General features: G+C 34.0%; 1 protein-coding gene across 1 annotated transcript in view; it reads right to left on the bottom strand.

Annotated features, from left to right (window-relative positions):
- LOC149791896 (uncharacterized) overlaps nt 1–15,048 on the bottom strand; it is a 198,587-nt gene that overhangs the window by 106,596 nt on the left and 76,943 nt on the right. Inside the window, exon 10 of the mRNA XM_089969492.1 lies at nt 7,392–7,635. Coding sequence (XP_089825618.1) covers nt 7,392–7,635 — 244 coding nt within the window. The remainder of the gene's footprint in view (nt 1–7,391; nt 7,636–15,048) is intronic.

Genomic DNA, 15,048 nt, shown 5'->3' on the forward strand with positions numbered 1-15,048 from the left:
TTTGGGTCTGGTGATAGAGCATGTATATTGCTAATTAAAGCCACGAGGAAGCATATATTGTATGAAAGGTGCACCAGAGATGCCAATGAAAGTGGATCAAATGTCTTGTTCAGCCAGTTAATATCCAATACAGGTTCCACACTGGGCATAAGGCTAATATTTATGGTTGTGTATAACCAAAGTTGGAAAGTAGGTCAGATCAATGCTTGTTTTGTCTGATATCCTCTCTTCCATGATACAAAAGGTGTCAGCGATTGTGGAATTGTAAGCTTTTATCCCATTCAGCGCAAACTTTCTCTCTATAAAGAGCCAGTGGAAATTAGCTATTTGCAATATAGATGCCTGGAGTGATATTACGTGTTCATTTGTGCAGCACTGGATGAAAATGTGCCATTTGCCTTCATATGCTTTCAAAGTGGAGGACCTTCTTGCTAGAGTGATTCTCTGCCATGACAGTTGTGAGAATTGTTTATTTTGTTAGATATGATGCAGATGTGCAGGTTCAATAGCTGTGAGTAGGAATGATGAGTAGGAGTAGATGAGGGAAGTCTGAAATCTCTGAGGAGTCTCTGTTGCAAGATTGATGAGGTCGCTGACCCATGACTTCTCCTAAGTGATAAAATGAGGAAAAGGTGACCCTCTGATTATTGTGCTTTCTGTATCACTTTTTGGAATCAAAGGTGTTGGAGGGCAGGTGAATGAATCCAGGCCACTTCCAATCTATCGAAAGAGCATTGACTGCCAGGGTTTTGAGTCTGGGACTGGAGATACGAAGGTTAGGAGTTGGTATTCCACCTTGTCACAAACAGGTTCCCCAACAGTCGGTCCCAATGAGTACATATCTGAACATCATTTTGCTGTTGACAACAAAACTTTAGGAAGTCCCAAACCAGGATGCAAAGGTCTTGGGACTTGGTTCCTCCTTGTTGTTTGTGATAAGTTACCACTGTAGGACTTGGTTTCCCATTGTCATTTGAGATAAGTCACCACTGAAGAGTTATCAGACAGAATGAGAACTCCCTTGCCATGCAAATATTCCTGTAACTAGTGAAAGGCTTTCACAATGACTGTCAACTCCAGAATTTTTTAAAATGAAGATGTAATTCCTGGGAAGAACGTGCGCTACTGTCTTCTCGAAAGGACTGCAGTAGATGGGTTCCGCAGCCTTCTGTATTTGCATCGGTACAGACTGTAATCTTGAGCGGTTCTACTGGAAGATGCATACCCACCGTGGGTCAAATTAGGTTGCCCCAGTTCCAAAGATGGTGCCTCAATTGTGTGCAGATGGTGAGAGGTTGGTCCAGTGGGCAAACTTTAGGCCTAACTTTGGGCAGAAGAATCATTTACAATGGGTGTAAAGGCAGGTGACCTAGGACCATGAAGTCCACCGCCGTGATGGGCAATCCTAGTAGGCAAAGGAATTCCCATGTGGATAGAATTCCTTGAAGGTAAAGGTGCTAATATGGCTTGGATTTCAATCACACTCCTGAGGGAGAGGAAATCTGTTGCCTGTGTATTGAACTCCATACCAAGGTGAACAAATTATTTTGATGGTACTAGGTTGGATTTTATCTTGTTGACAAGAAGTCCATATTGGTAACAAGGGTTATCATATCTTGTTAGATCTAACTCACTGATGTTTCTGCAGGAAGTCATCCAGGTAACTGCCACAGAAATGGTCCAAATGTGTGCCATTACTTGATTCATCAGACGAGTGAAGACCCAGGGGCCGATATTGAGCCACAATGGGAGTGTCCTGAATTGGTATATGTTGCAGGCAAATCACAGGAATGTCCTGGAAGCCTTGTAAACAGGGACACGAAGGTATGAGCTGTTTAAATCCAAAATGATGGCAAAGTCTATCTCATGTATGGCATTCAAGATGCTCTGGAGTTTCCAATGCAAACCAAGGGGTACTGATGAATTGATGCATTAGGTCAATGACCAGATGCAAAGCGCCATTTGCCTTTGGGACCAAGAAAAGTCTGGAATAAATGTTAGAACCCTCTCAGTGCTTTATCCACTTTGGTATGTAAGAACTGCAGCTTTCACTGAGTGGAGCTCCGATAGGATGGTTTCCAGAGTTTGTGTCCAATGAGTGGCTGTCAGGTCCTTTTGTTGATTTCCCATATGAACCTTGGTGTGTTTGCTACTTCAAGTTTTCCATACAGATATAATTATTTAAAACCCGAATATCTTAAAAGTACTAATCGTAAAACATGGATTGATTGGGTGTATACAATAAACAGGGGTATACACCGGATAACTAAAGATAGTTTTTATGATGCTTTTAATGAAGGAGTATTATTACAAAAAAAAACTTGAACGAAAAGAAAAGGAAGAAAAGAAAAAAGAAAAGTTGGAAAAAATTAAACAAAAAAGAGAAAAAATGACACAAGAAGAGGAGGAAATGACACAAGGAATGAGTAAATTAATACAAAAAAGTAAGGAGGAACTGAAAAGTGGGCTAGAAAACCAAGAACCTTCATATCAGCTTCCTCCACCTTTGCAAACACAACAACCTGCCATGCATGTCCTGACGTATTCGGAGTGGGAAAACATAAGCTATGCTCTGCCTGTTGGAAGACTAAAGTCCAAAATCACAGCCACGGCAACTATATTTTGTACTAGTTGCTGAGTGCCATCAAAGGCCATCTAATCCATATGTATGGACTGTGTCTTTATCATCCCCAGAGCAGCAATATCACTGTCAACTGCAAAGGGTTTCCAAATGAAAGACTCTTGTGTGGCAAAGGTAGAATGGCTGACGAACTGAAGATGAAGGCACGTTCAGAATGTTTGTAACTCTCCCAGACTGCAGAAGCAATTGAAATCGGACTCTTCCATTCTGTCATAAGATCAACAGATGCTGGAGTTCTGGTCCAGGTTATTGATGGAGTGGGAGGAGGAAGACAAAACTGTGGGTTGAAGGTGGAAAATGTCCTCAATGGAAGCGCAGAAGGCTCAATCTTCAAATGCCAACAGATAGCATAGAATAAATGACAGCACTGGAGAACAAGCAACATCTACGTTGCATTAGGTGAGGTTATGGTCCCCTGTATTCTCGAGACTTAGCTGGTGAAGAGTGATGAGGTCTGTCTCACTTAACTTGCAGAACACCCTGAATTAGAAACCATGACCTTGAGACAGTCGCTGAGTAAAGAGTCTCTCCTCATGGCAGAGTGTAGAGAAATTGTGAAGCGACATCCATGGCAGAGTGTAGAGAAATTGTGAAGTGACATCCATGGCAGAGTGTAGAGAAATTGTGAAGCGATATCTAATGAGGCATGAGGAACTATTCATGGCATCATGCTGAATGAATATCTTGAGGTGGTATCAGACCTGCCATCCCTAGTAAGATCGTCTCAGTAAGGTAACTGAATTTTTCCATAAGGTTGACCAGTTTTCAGGAAGGTGTAACAAAATATGAACTGCTATTGTCAAGTCGAAAAATGTGTATTTAAAAGTTCGGTTTTCCAAACTGATTCATCGACAGTAAGAATTATGTTAATCTGAAAAGTCTGTAAAATACATATATATACACCTTATTAACTTCTAGTACAAAAATTCATTTCCAATATGAAGCTCAAAGGCATGTTGCTAGCTCTCAATTAGACATAATTCTTGGACTATTTTTCTTTATTTCACCAGAAAGCAAAAGTATCTCCCAACATGTGATATACTCAAAGCAACATGTGATGTCCAATAAATGTAATTGTGTCCCTTCCTGCTTTTATTCAGAACAATCTGAATATTCATTTTTATTCTTCAGTACTGATTCTTAAAACATTTTTAAGAGGCTTATTTTTCCTTTCATCTTTAACATGTATCGGCAGAGTGTGCAGTTTAAAGCATCTGAGGTACAACTATAAAGTTAGTCCGGTTTTCTGACTAATTCTACTAAAGCTAAAGTGATACCCGAATCCAAATCAAACACAGACAATTCAATTATCTGGATTTCACCACAACAATCACATTTCCTTTGTTTTTGCTTTATTCCTTAAGTCTGTATTTTAAGGCCATTTTCATAAGACTTAAGGGTTGGCAGATCTGTGGTATGATGCTTATAATGGTCCCTGCACATGTCTGCAAAAGTCAGGTTCAACATACTGGAAGCTGGGCTGTTAGTAATTGAGCCCATAATATTGATGTTTTAGCCCTTTGTGATCCATAGGCATGTGAAGTGGAATAAGCCATTCATGTGAGGATCATTGGAATCATCAGTTGGGACAGGTTGTGGGATGTATGATCCATGTAACCTGTCCAAAATGTCTGCTGAGTGAGAGGGATCTTGGCTGTTGTTAGCTATGTCCTTCATTCTGCAATAGGAATCAAGACGAACCCCGAAGGGCAAGGTGGATGGAGTTGGCAAAAATGCTGAGCCCTGTGGTGGTGACTTGGGTGTTACAACTGTTTCAGAACATGGCAATGTCTGACGCTTCGTGGCTTAAGGGTAAGTTGACTTATCTCCATTGTCCACCAGAAATTTTCACACTAAGGAAAGGTCAGCATGCATACTGAAGACATATTCATCCTGAGCTATGTGTTTTTGTAATACAGAGTAAAACATATAAAACTGTAGCCCTGCACCTGTCGTGTAGAACACAACATCTGTGCAAAGCTAGATCTTAATAAGCTGACCCAGAAATTGATAACAGACAGTCTAATAAAAGCAATGAAGCATACAGGTAAAATATAATGACAATATCGCATGTAAGGAGAAGTATAAACCTGTGGGCCTGTACATGTGATGTTTGAATACAGTGTGGGTGCAAAACATTGCCAAATGATGGTTACCTGGAAAAAAGTGATAGCAGATGATCTCAATTACAACGCTACCTGTAGGGAAGGTCAAGGACAACATGTAAAGATAGAGTCACTGAAGCATAACGTTCCAAAGCAAAGGATGCCATGGTAAAGAAACTCACCTGTATAAACCAGAAATGATGCAATTATACATATATATGTAGTTTCTTATGGGCATAAAGACCTGCACACATATAAATATTGTAGCCTGAACCTATCTTGTGAAGTCATATAGGCTACCTGTGTGAGTGACTAAGTACCCTTTAAATATGATGGAATGAATGCAGATAAATGTAACTCATATGTCACCCATAGAGACATGCATGAGCAAGATGCAACTGAGGAAACCATGTATAGAAATCTTACCTGTACTTGTCCAACCAGAGCAGAAGCAATACAGAAATGTACACAAGTGTCTATATTACACACAAAACCTTCACATAAAAGGAACTGAGGCACCATTATAGATACTTACAAAAGTAGGTGTGGCAAAATGAGGCAATTACCTATAGGGAAAAAAGCCCCCAGACTGCCTGTACAAGTAAAAGGCACTGAAGTTGGCACCCAGAAGCTGTGAATGCCTTGGAATAGAAACACCAATATGTACAGGGGTCACACTACCAGAAGTGGGCAACAAAATCACCTAAAAAGTGTAAACTTTGCCTTCTTCTGTTAGGAAAGTGAAAACAACTCTGCCCTGTGATTTTGTTAGGAACACTGAATTACCATCCATTTTGAGATGCTCCCTCACCTTGGCCAGGTTAGTTCCAGTGTTATGTTATATATATATATATATATATATATAGCTCAAGGCAAAATGTACGCTTCAAGCCATCAAACAGTTGGTGCTGATATCAATTATGCTGAAAAACTCTTGCACTTTCACAGGCATGTGTTTTGATAGCTGACTGACCATTAATCACTGCCTGTGTGAGTTAGCAACTATTATAGTGCCCGATTTTTGCAAGTTATCCCTTTGATGATAAAAACATACAAACTTAAATTTAGGTAAGTGGCAATTTGAGTTTTAAAAACAGAATTGGTAACATGAATATTTTAACTGATGCGTGTGCATTATTTTCTTGATAAAAATCTGTTTGGAACCGTAATGGCAGATATCGTTTTCTGGGATGTACTGTTTTATTATATTGTCTCTTTTTCTAAACATTGGGCAATTATATTCAGGAAAATAAACAACGTGAAAGAAAGCAGACAAAATATGTTATCAAAATGCCATTTTATAATCAACCTTCAGAAAGTTAAAAGAAAAGAATATCTTGATTAAGGGTAGTTGATTAAGCATTTGTACTAACCTGCAATTACATACTGTAATCAAGTTACTCAGTTAAATTCATTACAATGTATAGCTTCTGTTTGTTCTCTTTTCAAGTCATACTGCCAAAATACACTGAATATGAAAATAAATGTGTTTATAATGTAGATAGAAAAATGTTTTGCTTTAAACCAATGTTAAATGCAAATATGTGTACTGGGAATTGATGACACCCACCCCCCCCACCCCCCACCCACACACACATACTGCATGTTTTGCTTTAATCCCAATTCTCCCTGTTCAGGTCTCACTCCTCCCTGTTCTGTCCAAGAGGAGAAATCACATCTCCCTAAAATTCAAGTCTAGCTTGACCCCTGATGTACCCATTTGTTATGGCATCACACATATATTAGGAGTTTTATAAGTGTAGGGACTTGCATGTACATAAAATAATTATATCCCAAACTTTAGGTGAAGCTGCTAAGGCTCCCAGTGCAATTACCTAATGCGTGACGATGACAAAGTGTTTGCAAATTGTAAAGGCAGAACTTTGTCGGGATAGGAAGAGAAAAAGTTGGAAATATAAATGGAGTATATTTTCCTAAGAAGTGAGAAACTCCTCTAACTTGTAATGGTATATCTTTCAAATAGAGTCTGGGTTTTGTGAGGTCTCTAATAACAAGAGCATGTTACTTGGCACAAGTGGAAGTAGTATCTGGTGTATTTTTAGACTCTGCTGCCAAGTCTTATATGTAAGGGGAGATCACTTGCCCGACCATCACATAGGTCGGCAGACAAGTTTTAGCTCCCTTTAGTTTAAAGTAGCATCTGGGAGGGCTGGAATTGTAAGGCAGTAGTAGTTTTCCTGGAGTATTAAGATTGGGTAACGTATTTAAAGAAGAACTATCTCTACATTTTGTTTTTTGAGCACCTGTAAATAATTTCCTGTTTATGCAGCATACATTCACCACTTTACATTTAAACATTTACATGTCTTTACTGTTTGTTCACTGCAAGAAGAGAATCATTCTGATATCTCTTAAATGTCATTAGTACAGTTTCCAAAATATATATGTGATTTAGTTGGTACTGCATGCAGTGGGCATCAGCACAGTCAAATTATCATAGATATTTCTTACAAAATGACTGCTACGTGACTGAAAGTCATCAAACCATACAAATTTATATCTTGCAAAATACAAGTTAGGGTGAAAGATACTGTATTTTTTTTAATGTACTAGCCACTGATTCTCTTCTTCAGCATTGTTATAATTGTGGGAGATGTGGTCAAAATGGGTTACTGTTTGATTACTTCTTGAGCCAAGACTTGAAGAGCACTCTGTAGCTGAAGTGTCCAAATCTGATATTATGATATTATCACGGCTTCGGCGACGTATATGTCCTTTTTTCTTTTTTCTGGTCCTCTGGCTGCTAAGAGATTTTACAGGTGATGTGTTTCCTTGCGAGCTATTTGTACTCCTACCATCCACATCTTCAATGGTGATGATGACAAAATTGTCATCAGAAAGCCTTCCTTTATTACTCTGGTATATGTGCTGCAATTATACATTATCATTAGCTTATTTCAGTACACATACTGTACTTATATATTATCATTAGTTTATTTCAGTACACCTTCAGTAATTATACATTATCATTAGTTTATTTCAGTACACATGATGTACTTATATATTATCATTAGCTTATTTCAGTACACATTCTGTATTTTATACATTATTATTCACTTATATCAGGACATGCTGTACTTATACATTATCATTAGCTTATTTCAGTACACATGCTGTATTTTATACATTATTATTCACTTATTTCAGGACATGCTGTATTTATATATTATCATTAGCTTATTTCGGTACACATGCTGTATTTTATACATTATTATTCACTTATATCAGGACATGCTGTAATTATACATTATCATTAGCTTATTTCAGTACACATGTTATATTTTATACATTATTATTCACTTATTTCAGTACACATGCTGTAATTATACATTATCATTAGCTTATTTCAGTACACATTCTGTATTTTATACATTATTATTCACTTATTTCAGTACACATGATGTACTTATATATTATCATTAGCTTATTTCAGTACACATGCTGTATTTTATACATTATTATTCACTTATTTCAGTACACATGCTGTAATTATATATTATCATTAGCTTATTTCGGTACACATGCTGTATTTTATACATTATCATTAGCTTATTTCAGTACACATGCTGTATTTTATACATTATTATTCACTTATATCAGGACATGCTGTACTTATACATTATCATTAGCTTATTTCAGTACACATGCTGCAATTATACATTATCATTAGATTATTTCAGTACACATGCTGTACTTATATATTATTATTAGCTTATTTCGGTACACATGCTGTACTTATACATTATCATTAGTTTGTTTCAGTGCACATACTGTACTTATAGGTTACTGCATTTATATGGGAAAATATGAACGAGTTTTGGGATGGAATACTGCAAGACTTTGGGAGTGCAGTATATCCTTCTGACAAAACGAGTTCATATCTTCCCATACGAATGCAGTAACCTTTTTATTAGATGCTCATTTTTTAAATTCTACCTAAGGTTTAATTATATAAACAAAATACACTACAAGAAACAACGTAAATGAATGAATGCCGTATTCCAAACTAAATACACAAGTGCAGATTTGTCATTACACAATGCATCATTATTAATGTGCACATAACTCTGCCCAGATAAATTTGAACTTAGTCGCGCGCTCGACATAACTTTCGAAAGAAAATGGTGTGTCTAGTTAAAATTGAAATTTGCAGTCATACTGTGAATGAATGCACATTGCAACAACTTTTCCATTTGATCTGGAATGAATATATTTTGGTATTTTGTTTTGATTCGATGAAAGTTTGTGATTTTGGACTGGATTCATCTGGGCAAATTATACATGAAATACATCGGATTGAAGTGGCGCGGGAGAAGCGAGTTTACATCTGCAAATGTGTTTCTGTTTCTGTCATTGAATGTTTGAAACATAATGTGGGAAAAATATGAAGTCTTTCAACTGCAATTATCAAAAAGACGCTATGGAATTTAATGCTTATTTCATTTTGAGTGCAGTAAGGAGGAAGCAATTGCACTTATCATCGAAATTAAAGCACAATTTCAAAATGTGTAATCCAGATTGAAAACCTATGACATGGCTCATGTAATTCGGATTTGCAGAATTAAGAAAATACATTTTGAGGAAATTCAGGATGTAAAACTGTAAGTATATTTTATTTTGCCATTCTTATCACCAGCTAAAGAAGAGAGTATATGACTTGTCACTTGTATGTTATTTGTAAGGACCTTATTTTCCATCTGTTATATAATGTAGCTAGCCTAAATCCATAACATTGTACCAACGTGGAATGTGCCAAAACAGTTGGGGTTTTTTGCAGTCCACGAAACATGTTTTAGTTCATTCAGAAACAAATTTAAACAACCACAATGTAAAAAGCCTCTTACGCGAGTGTACATGACTTGTGTATAAATCAAAAGTGCTGTTATCTGTGTCCATTGATTGTTTACAATAGAAAGTAGTTCCTTTATGCACGTGAATGCTATATGTGAATTGTCACGCAAGTTCAGTATTGGGTAATATTGAACGATTCTGACAATGTAATGTTAACGGGAAAAAATGAGCATATAATAATTATATATTATCATTAGTTTATTTCAGTACACATGCTGTACTTATATATTATCATTAGCTTATTTCAGTACACCTTCAGTAATTATACATTATCATTAGTTTATTTCAGTACACATGCTGTACTTATACATAGTATCATTAGTTTATTTCAGTAAAAATGCTGTAATTATATATCATCATTAGTTTATTTCAGTACACATGATGTACTTATATATTATCATTAGTTTATTTCAGTACACATGCTGTATTTTATACATTATTATTCACTGATGACATTACACATGCTGTAATTATACATTATCATTAGCTTTCTTCAGTACACATGCTGTACTTATACATTATCATTAGCTTATTTCAGTACACATGCTGTAATTATACATTATAATTAGCTTATTTCAGTACACATGCTGTACCTATTTATTTATCATTAACTTATTTCAGTACACATGCTGTTTTTTATAAATTATTATTCACTTATTTCAGTACACATGCTGTAATTATACATTATAATTAGCTTATTTCAGTACACATGCTGTACTTATACATTATCATTAGTTTATTTCAATACACATGTTGTACTTATACATTATCATTAGTTTATTTCAATACACATGTTGTACTTATACATTATCATTAGCTTATTTCAGTACACATGCTGTACTTACATATTATCTTTAGCTTATTTCAGTACACCTTCAGTAATTATACATTATCATTAGCTTATTTCAGTACACATGCTGTACTTATACATTATCATTAGTTTATTTCAATACACGTGTTGTACTTATACATTATCATTAGCTTATTTCAGTACACATGCTGTACTTATATATTATCTTTAGCTTATTTCAGTACACCTTCAGTAATTATACATTATCATTAGCTTATTTTGGTACACATGCTGTACTTATATATCGTTAGCTTATTTCAGTACACATGATGTACTTATATATTATCGTTAGCTTATTCCAGTACACCTTCAGTAATTATACATTATCATTAGTTTATTTCAATACACGTGTTGTACTTATACATTATCATTAGTTTTTTTTCAGTACACATGCTGTACTTATATATCATCATTAGCTTATTTCAGTACACATGATGTACTTATATATTATCATTAGCTTATTTCAGTACACCTTCAGTAATTATATATTATCATTAGCTTATTTCAGTACACGTGATGTACTTATATATTATCATTAGCTTATTTCAGTACACCTTCAGTAATTATACATTATCATTAGTTTATTTCAATACACGTGCTGTACTTATACATTATCATTAGTTTATTTCAATACACATGTTGTAATTATACATTATCATTAGCTTATTTCAGTACACATGATGTACTTATATATTATCATTAGCTTATTTCAGTACACCTTCAGTAATTATACATTATCATTAGCTTATTTCAGTACACATGCTGTACTTATACATTATCATTAGTTTATTTCAATACACATGTTGTACTTATACATTATCATTAGCTTATTTCAGTACACATGATGTACTTATATATTATCATTAGCTTATTTCAGTACACCTTCAGTAATTATACATTATCATTAGCTTATTTCAGTATACATGATGTACTTATATATTATCATTAGCTTATTTCAGTACACCTTCAGTAATTATACATTATCATTAGCTTATTTCAGCACACGTGATGTACTTATATATTATCATTAGCTTATTTCAGTACACATGCTGTACTTATAAATTATCATTAGCTTATTTCAGTACACCTTCAGTAATTATACATTATCATTAGCTTATTTCAGTACACGTGATGTACTTATATATTATCATTAGCTTATTTCAGTACACATGCTGTACTTATAAATTATCATTAGCTTATTTCAGTACACCTTCAGTAATTATACATTATCATTAGCTTATTTCAGTACACGTGATGTACTTATATATTATCATTAGCTTATTTCAGTACACCTTCAGTAATTATAAATTATCATTAGCTTATTTCAGTACACATGATGTACTTATATATTATCATTAGCTTATTTCAGTACACATGATGTACTTATAAATTATCATTAGCTTATTTCAGTACACCTTCAGTAATTATACATTATCATTAGCTTATTTCAGCACACGTGATGTACTTATATATTATCATTAGCTTATTTCAGTACACCTTCAGTAATTATACATTATCATTAGCTTATTTCAGTACACATGATGTACTTATATATTATCATTAGCTTATTTCAGTACACCTTCAGTAATTATACATTATCATTAGCTTATTTCAGTACACATGCTGTACTTATACATTATCATTAGCTTATTTCAGTACACATGATGTACTTATATATTATCATTAGCTTATTTCAGTACACATGCTGTACTTATACATTATCATTAGCTTATTTCAGTACACATGATGTACTTATAAATTATCATTAGCTTATTTCAGTACACCTTCAGTAATTATACATTATCATTAGCTTATTTCAGTACACATGATGTACTTATATATTATCATTAGCATATTTCAGTACACCTTCAGTAATTATACATTATCATTAGCTTATTTCAGTACACATGATGTACTTATATATTATCATTAGCTTATTTCAGTACACCTTCAGTAATTATACATTATCATTAGCTTATTTCAGTACACATGCTGTACTTATACATTATCATTAGTTTATTTCAATACACATGTTGTACTTATACATTATCATTAGCTTATTTCAGTACACCTTCAGTAATTATACATTATCATTAGCTTATTTCAGTACACATGATGTACTTATATATTATCATTAGCTTATTTCAGTACACCTTCAGTAATTATACATTATCATTAGCTTATTTCAGTATACATGATGTACTTATATATTATCATTAGCTTATTTCAGTACACATGATGTACTTATATATTATCATTAGCTTATTCCAGTACACCTTCAGTAATTATACATTATCATTAGTTTATTTCAATACACAAGTTGTACTTATACATTATCATTAGTTTTTTTTCAGTACACATGCTGTACTTATATATTATATTTAGCTTATTTCAGTACACCTTCAGTAATTATACATTATCATTAGCTTATTTCGGTATACATGCTGTACTAAAATACATTACCATTAGTTTTTTTTTAGTACACATGCTGTACTTATATATCATCGTTAGCTTATTTCAGTACACATGCTGTACTTATACATTATCATTAGCTTATTTCAGTACACATGCTGTACTTATATATTATCTTTAGCGTATTTCAGTACACCTTCAGTAATTATACATTATCATTAGCTTATTTCGATACACATGCTGTACTTATACATTATCATTAGCTTTTTTCAGTACACATGCTGTACTTATATATTATCTTTAGCTTATTTCAGTACACCTTCAGTAATTATACATTATCATTAGCTTATTTCGGTACACATGCTGTACTTATACATTATCATTAGCTTTTTTCAGTACACATGCTGTACTTACATATCATCGTTAGCTTATTTCAGTACACATGACGTACTTATATATTATCATTAGCTTATTTCAGTACACATACTGTACTTTTACATTATCATTAGCTTATTTCAGTACACATGCTGTACTTATATATTATCTTTAGCTTATTTCAGTACACATGCTGTACTTATATATTATCTTTAGCGTATTTCAGTACACCTTCAGTAATTATACATTATCATTAGCTTATTTCAGTACACATGCTGTACTTATATATCATCGTTAGCTTATTTCAGTACACATGCTGTACTTATATATTATCTTTAGCTTATTTCAGTATACCTTCAGTAATTATACATTATCATTAGCTTATTTCGGTACACATGCTGTACTTACATATCATCGTTAGCTTATTTCAGTACACATGACGTACTTATATATTATCATTAGCTTATTTCAGTACACATACTGTACTTTTACATTATCATTAGCTTATTTCAGTACACATGCTGTACTTATATATTATCTTTAGCGTATTTCAGTACACCTTCAGTAATTATACATTATCATTAGCTTATTTCAGTACACATGCTGTACTTATATATCATCGTTAGCTTATTTCAGTACACATGCTGTACTTATATATTATCTTTAGCTTATTTCAGTACACCTTCAGTAATTATACATTATCATTAGCTTATTTCGGTACACATGCTGTACTTATACATTATCATTAGCTTTTTTCAGTACACATGCTGTACTTACATATCATCGTTAACTTATTTCAGTACACATGATGTACTTATATATTATCATTAGCTTATTTCAGTACACATACTGTACTTTTACATTATCATTAGCTTATTTCAGTACACATGCTGTATTTATATATTATCTTTAGCTTATTTCAGTACACCTCAGTAATTATACATTATCATTAGCTTATTTCATTACACATGCTGTATTTTATACATTATTATTCACTTATGTCTGTACACATGCTGTAATTATACATTATCATTAGATTATTTCTATTCAAGAGCTTAATGACAATGACTAAATCATATATAGAATAACATGTCTGGAAAAAAATAATGCAAAAGGAAATTTTTTAAATAAATTATGTTCTCTGAGAAATAATGCTGGTTATTAATTTTCAAATACCTCCATTGTTTATACAATAAAGACTACAAAAATACTTTCTATGGGAGCAGCAGGGAGGGCGAATCGGACATTTTGTCCAATCGTCATTTGGCTTAATTAATACTTTCTGCACTCAGCGGATCCGGTGTCGTCAGCGCCCGGTAAAAAAAAACGACGTCGTCGTCGGGGGGATCGTCCAATCGTCATTTGGTTTAATTAATACCTTCTGCGCGCCGATCCCAGCGTCGTCAGCGTCTGGTAAAAAAGCGCGACGACCGCGTCGATGTCATCGCCCTCCCTGCTGCTAAGTGGCTACTTACAATGATCTTACAAACAGAGTGATCACTAACTCCTCCTCTTGTAGATCAATTAGGTTATTTGACTGATCGGTAAGTTTAAAATTAATTCTTGTTAAAAACCGATTATGGCATCGCATATAGACCGGATTAATCGGACTCTCAACGATTAAAAATCCCGGAGGGGCTGTTGGTGAAAATGAATAAAGGATATACCCCTGTTGAGCCTGATTTGATTGCTTGGTATTCACCTGGTAATTCCCTTCGATAACATCACACACTAGATTGATTGCTATCACAGACGTAATATTTACGTTGTATGGAGCAATATGCCTACCATCC

This window comes from Sinohyriopsis cumingii, chromosome 9 (assembly GCF_028554795.1).
Source record: "Sinohyriopsis cumingii isolate HCF-2022 chromosome 9, ASM2855479v2, whole genome shotgun sequence".
Taxonomy (NCBI): domain Eukaryota; kingdom Metazoa; phylum Mollusca; class Bivalvia; order Unionida; family Unionidae; genus Sinohyriopsis; species Sinohyriopsis cumingii.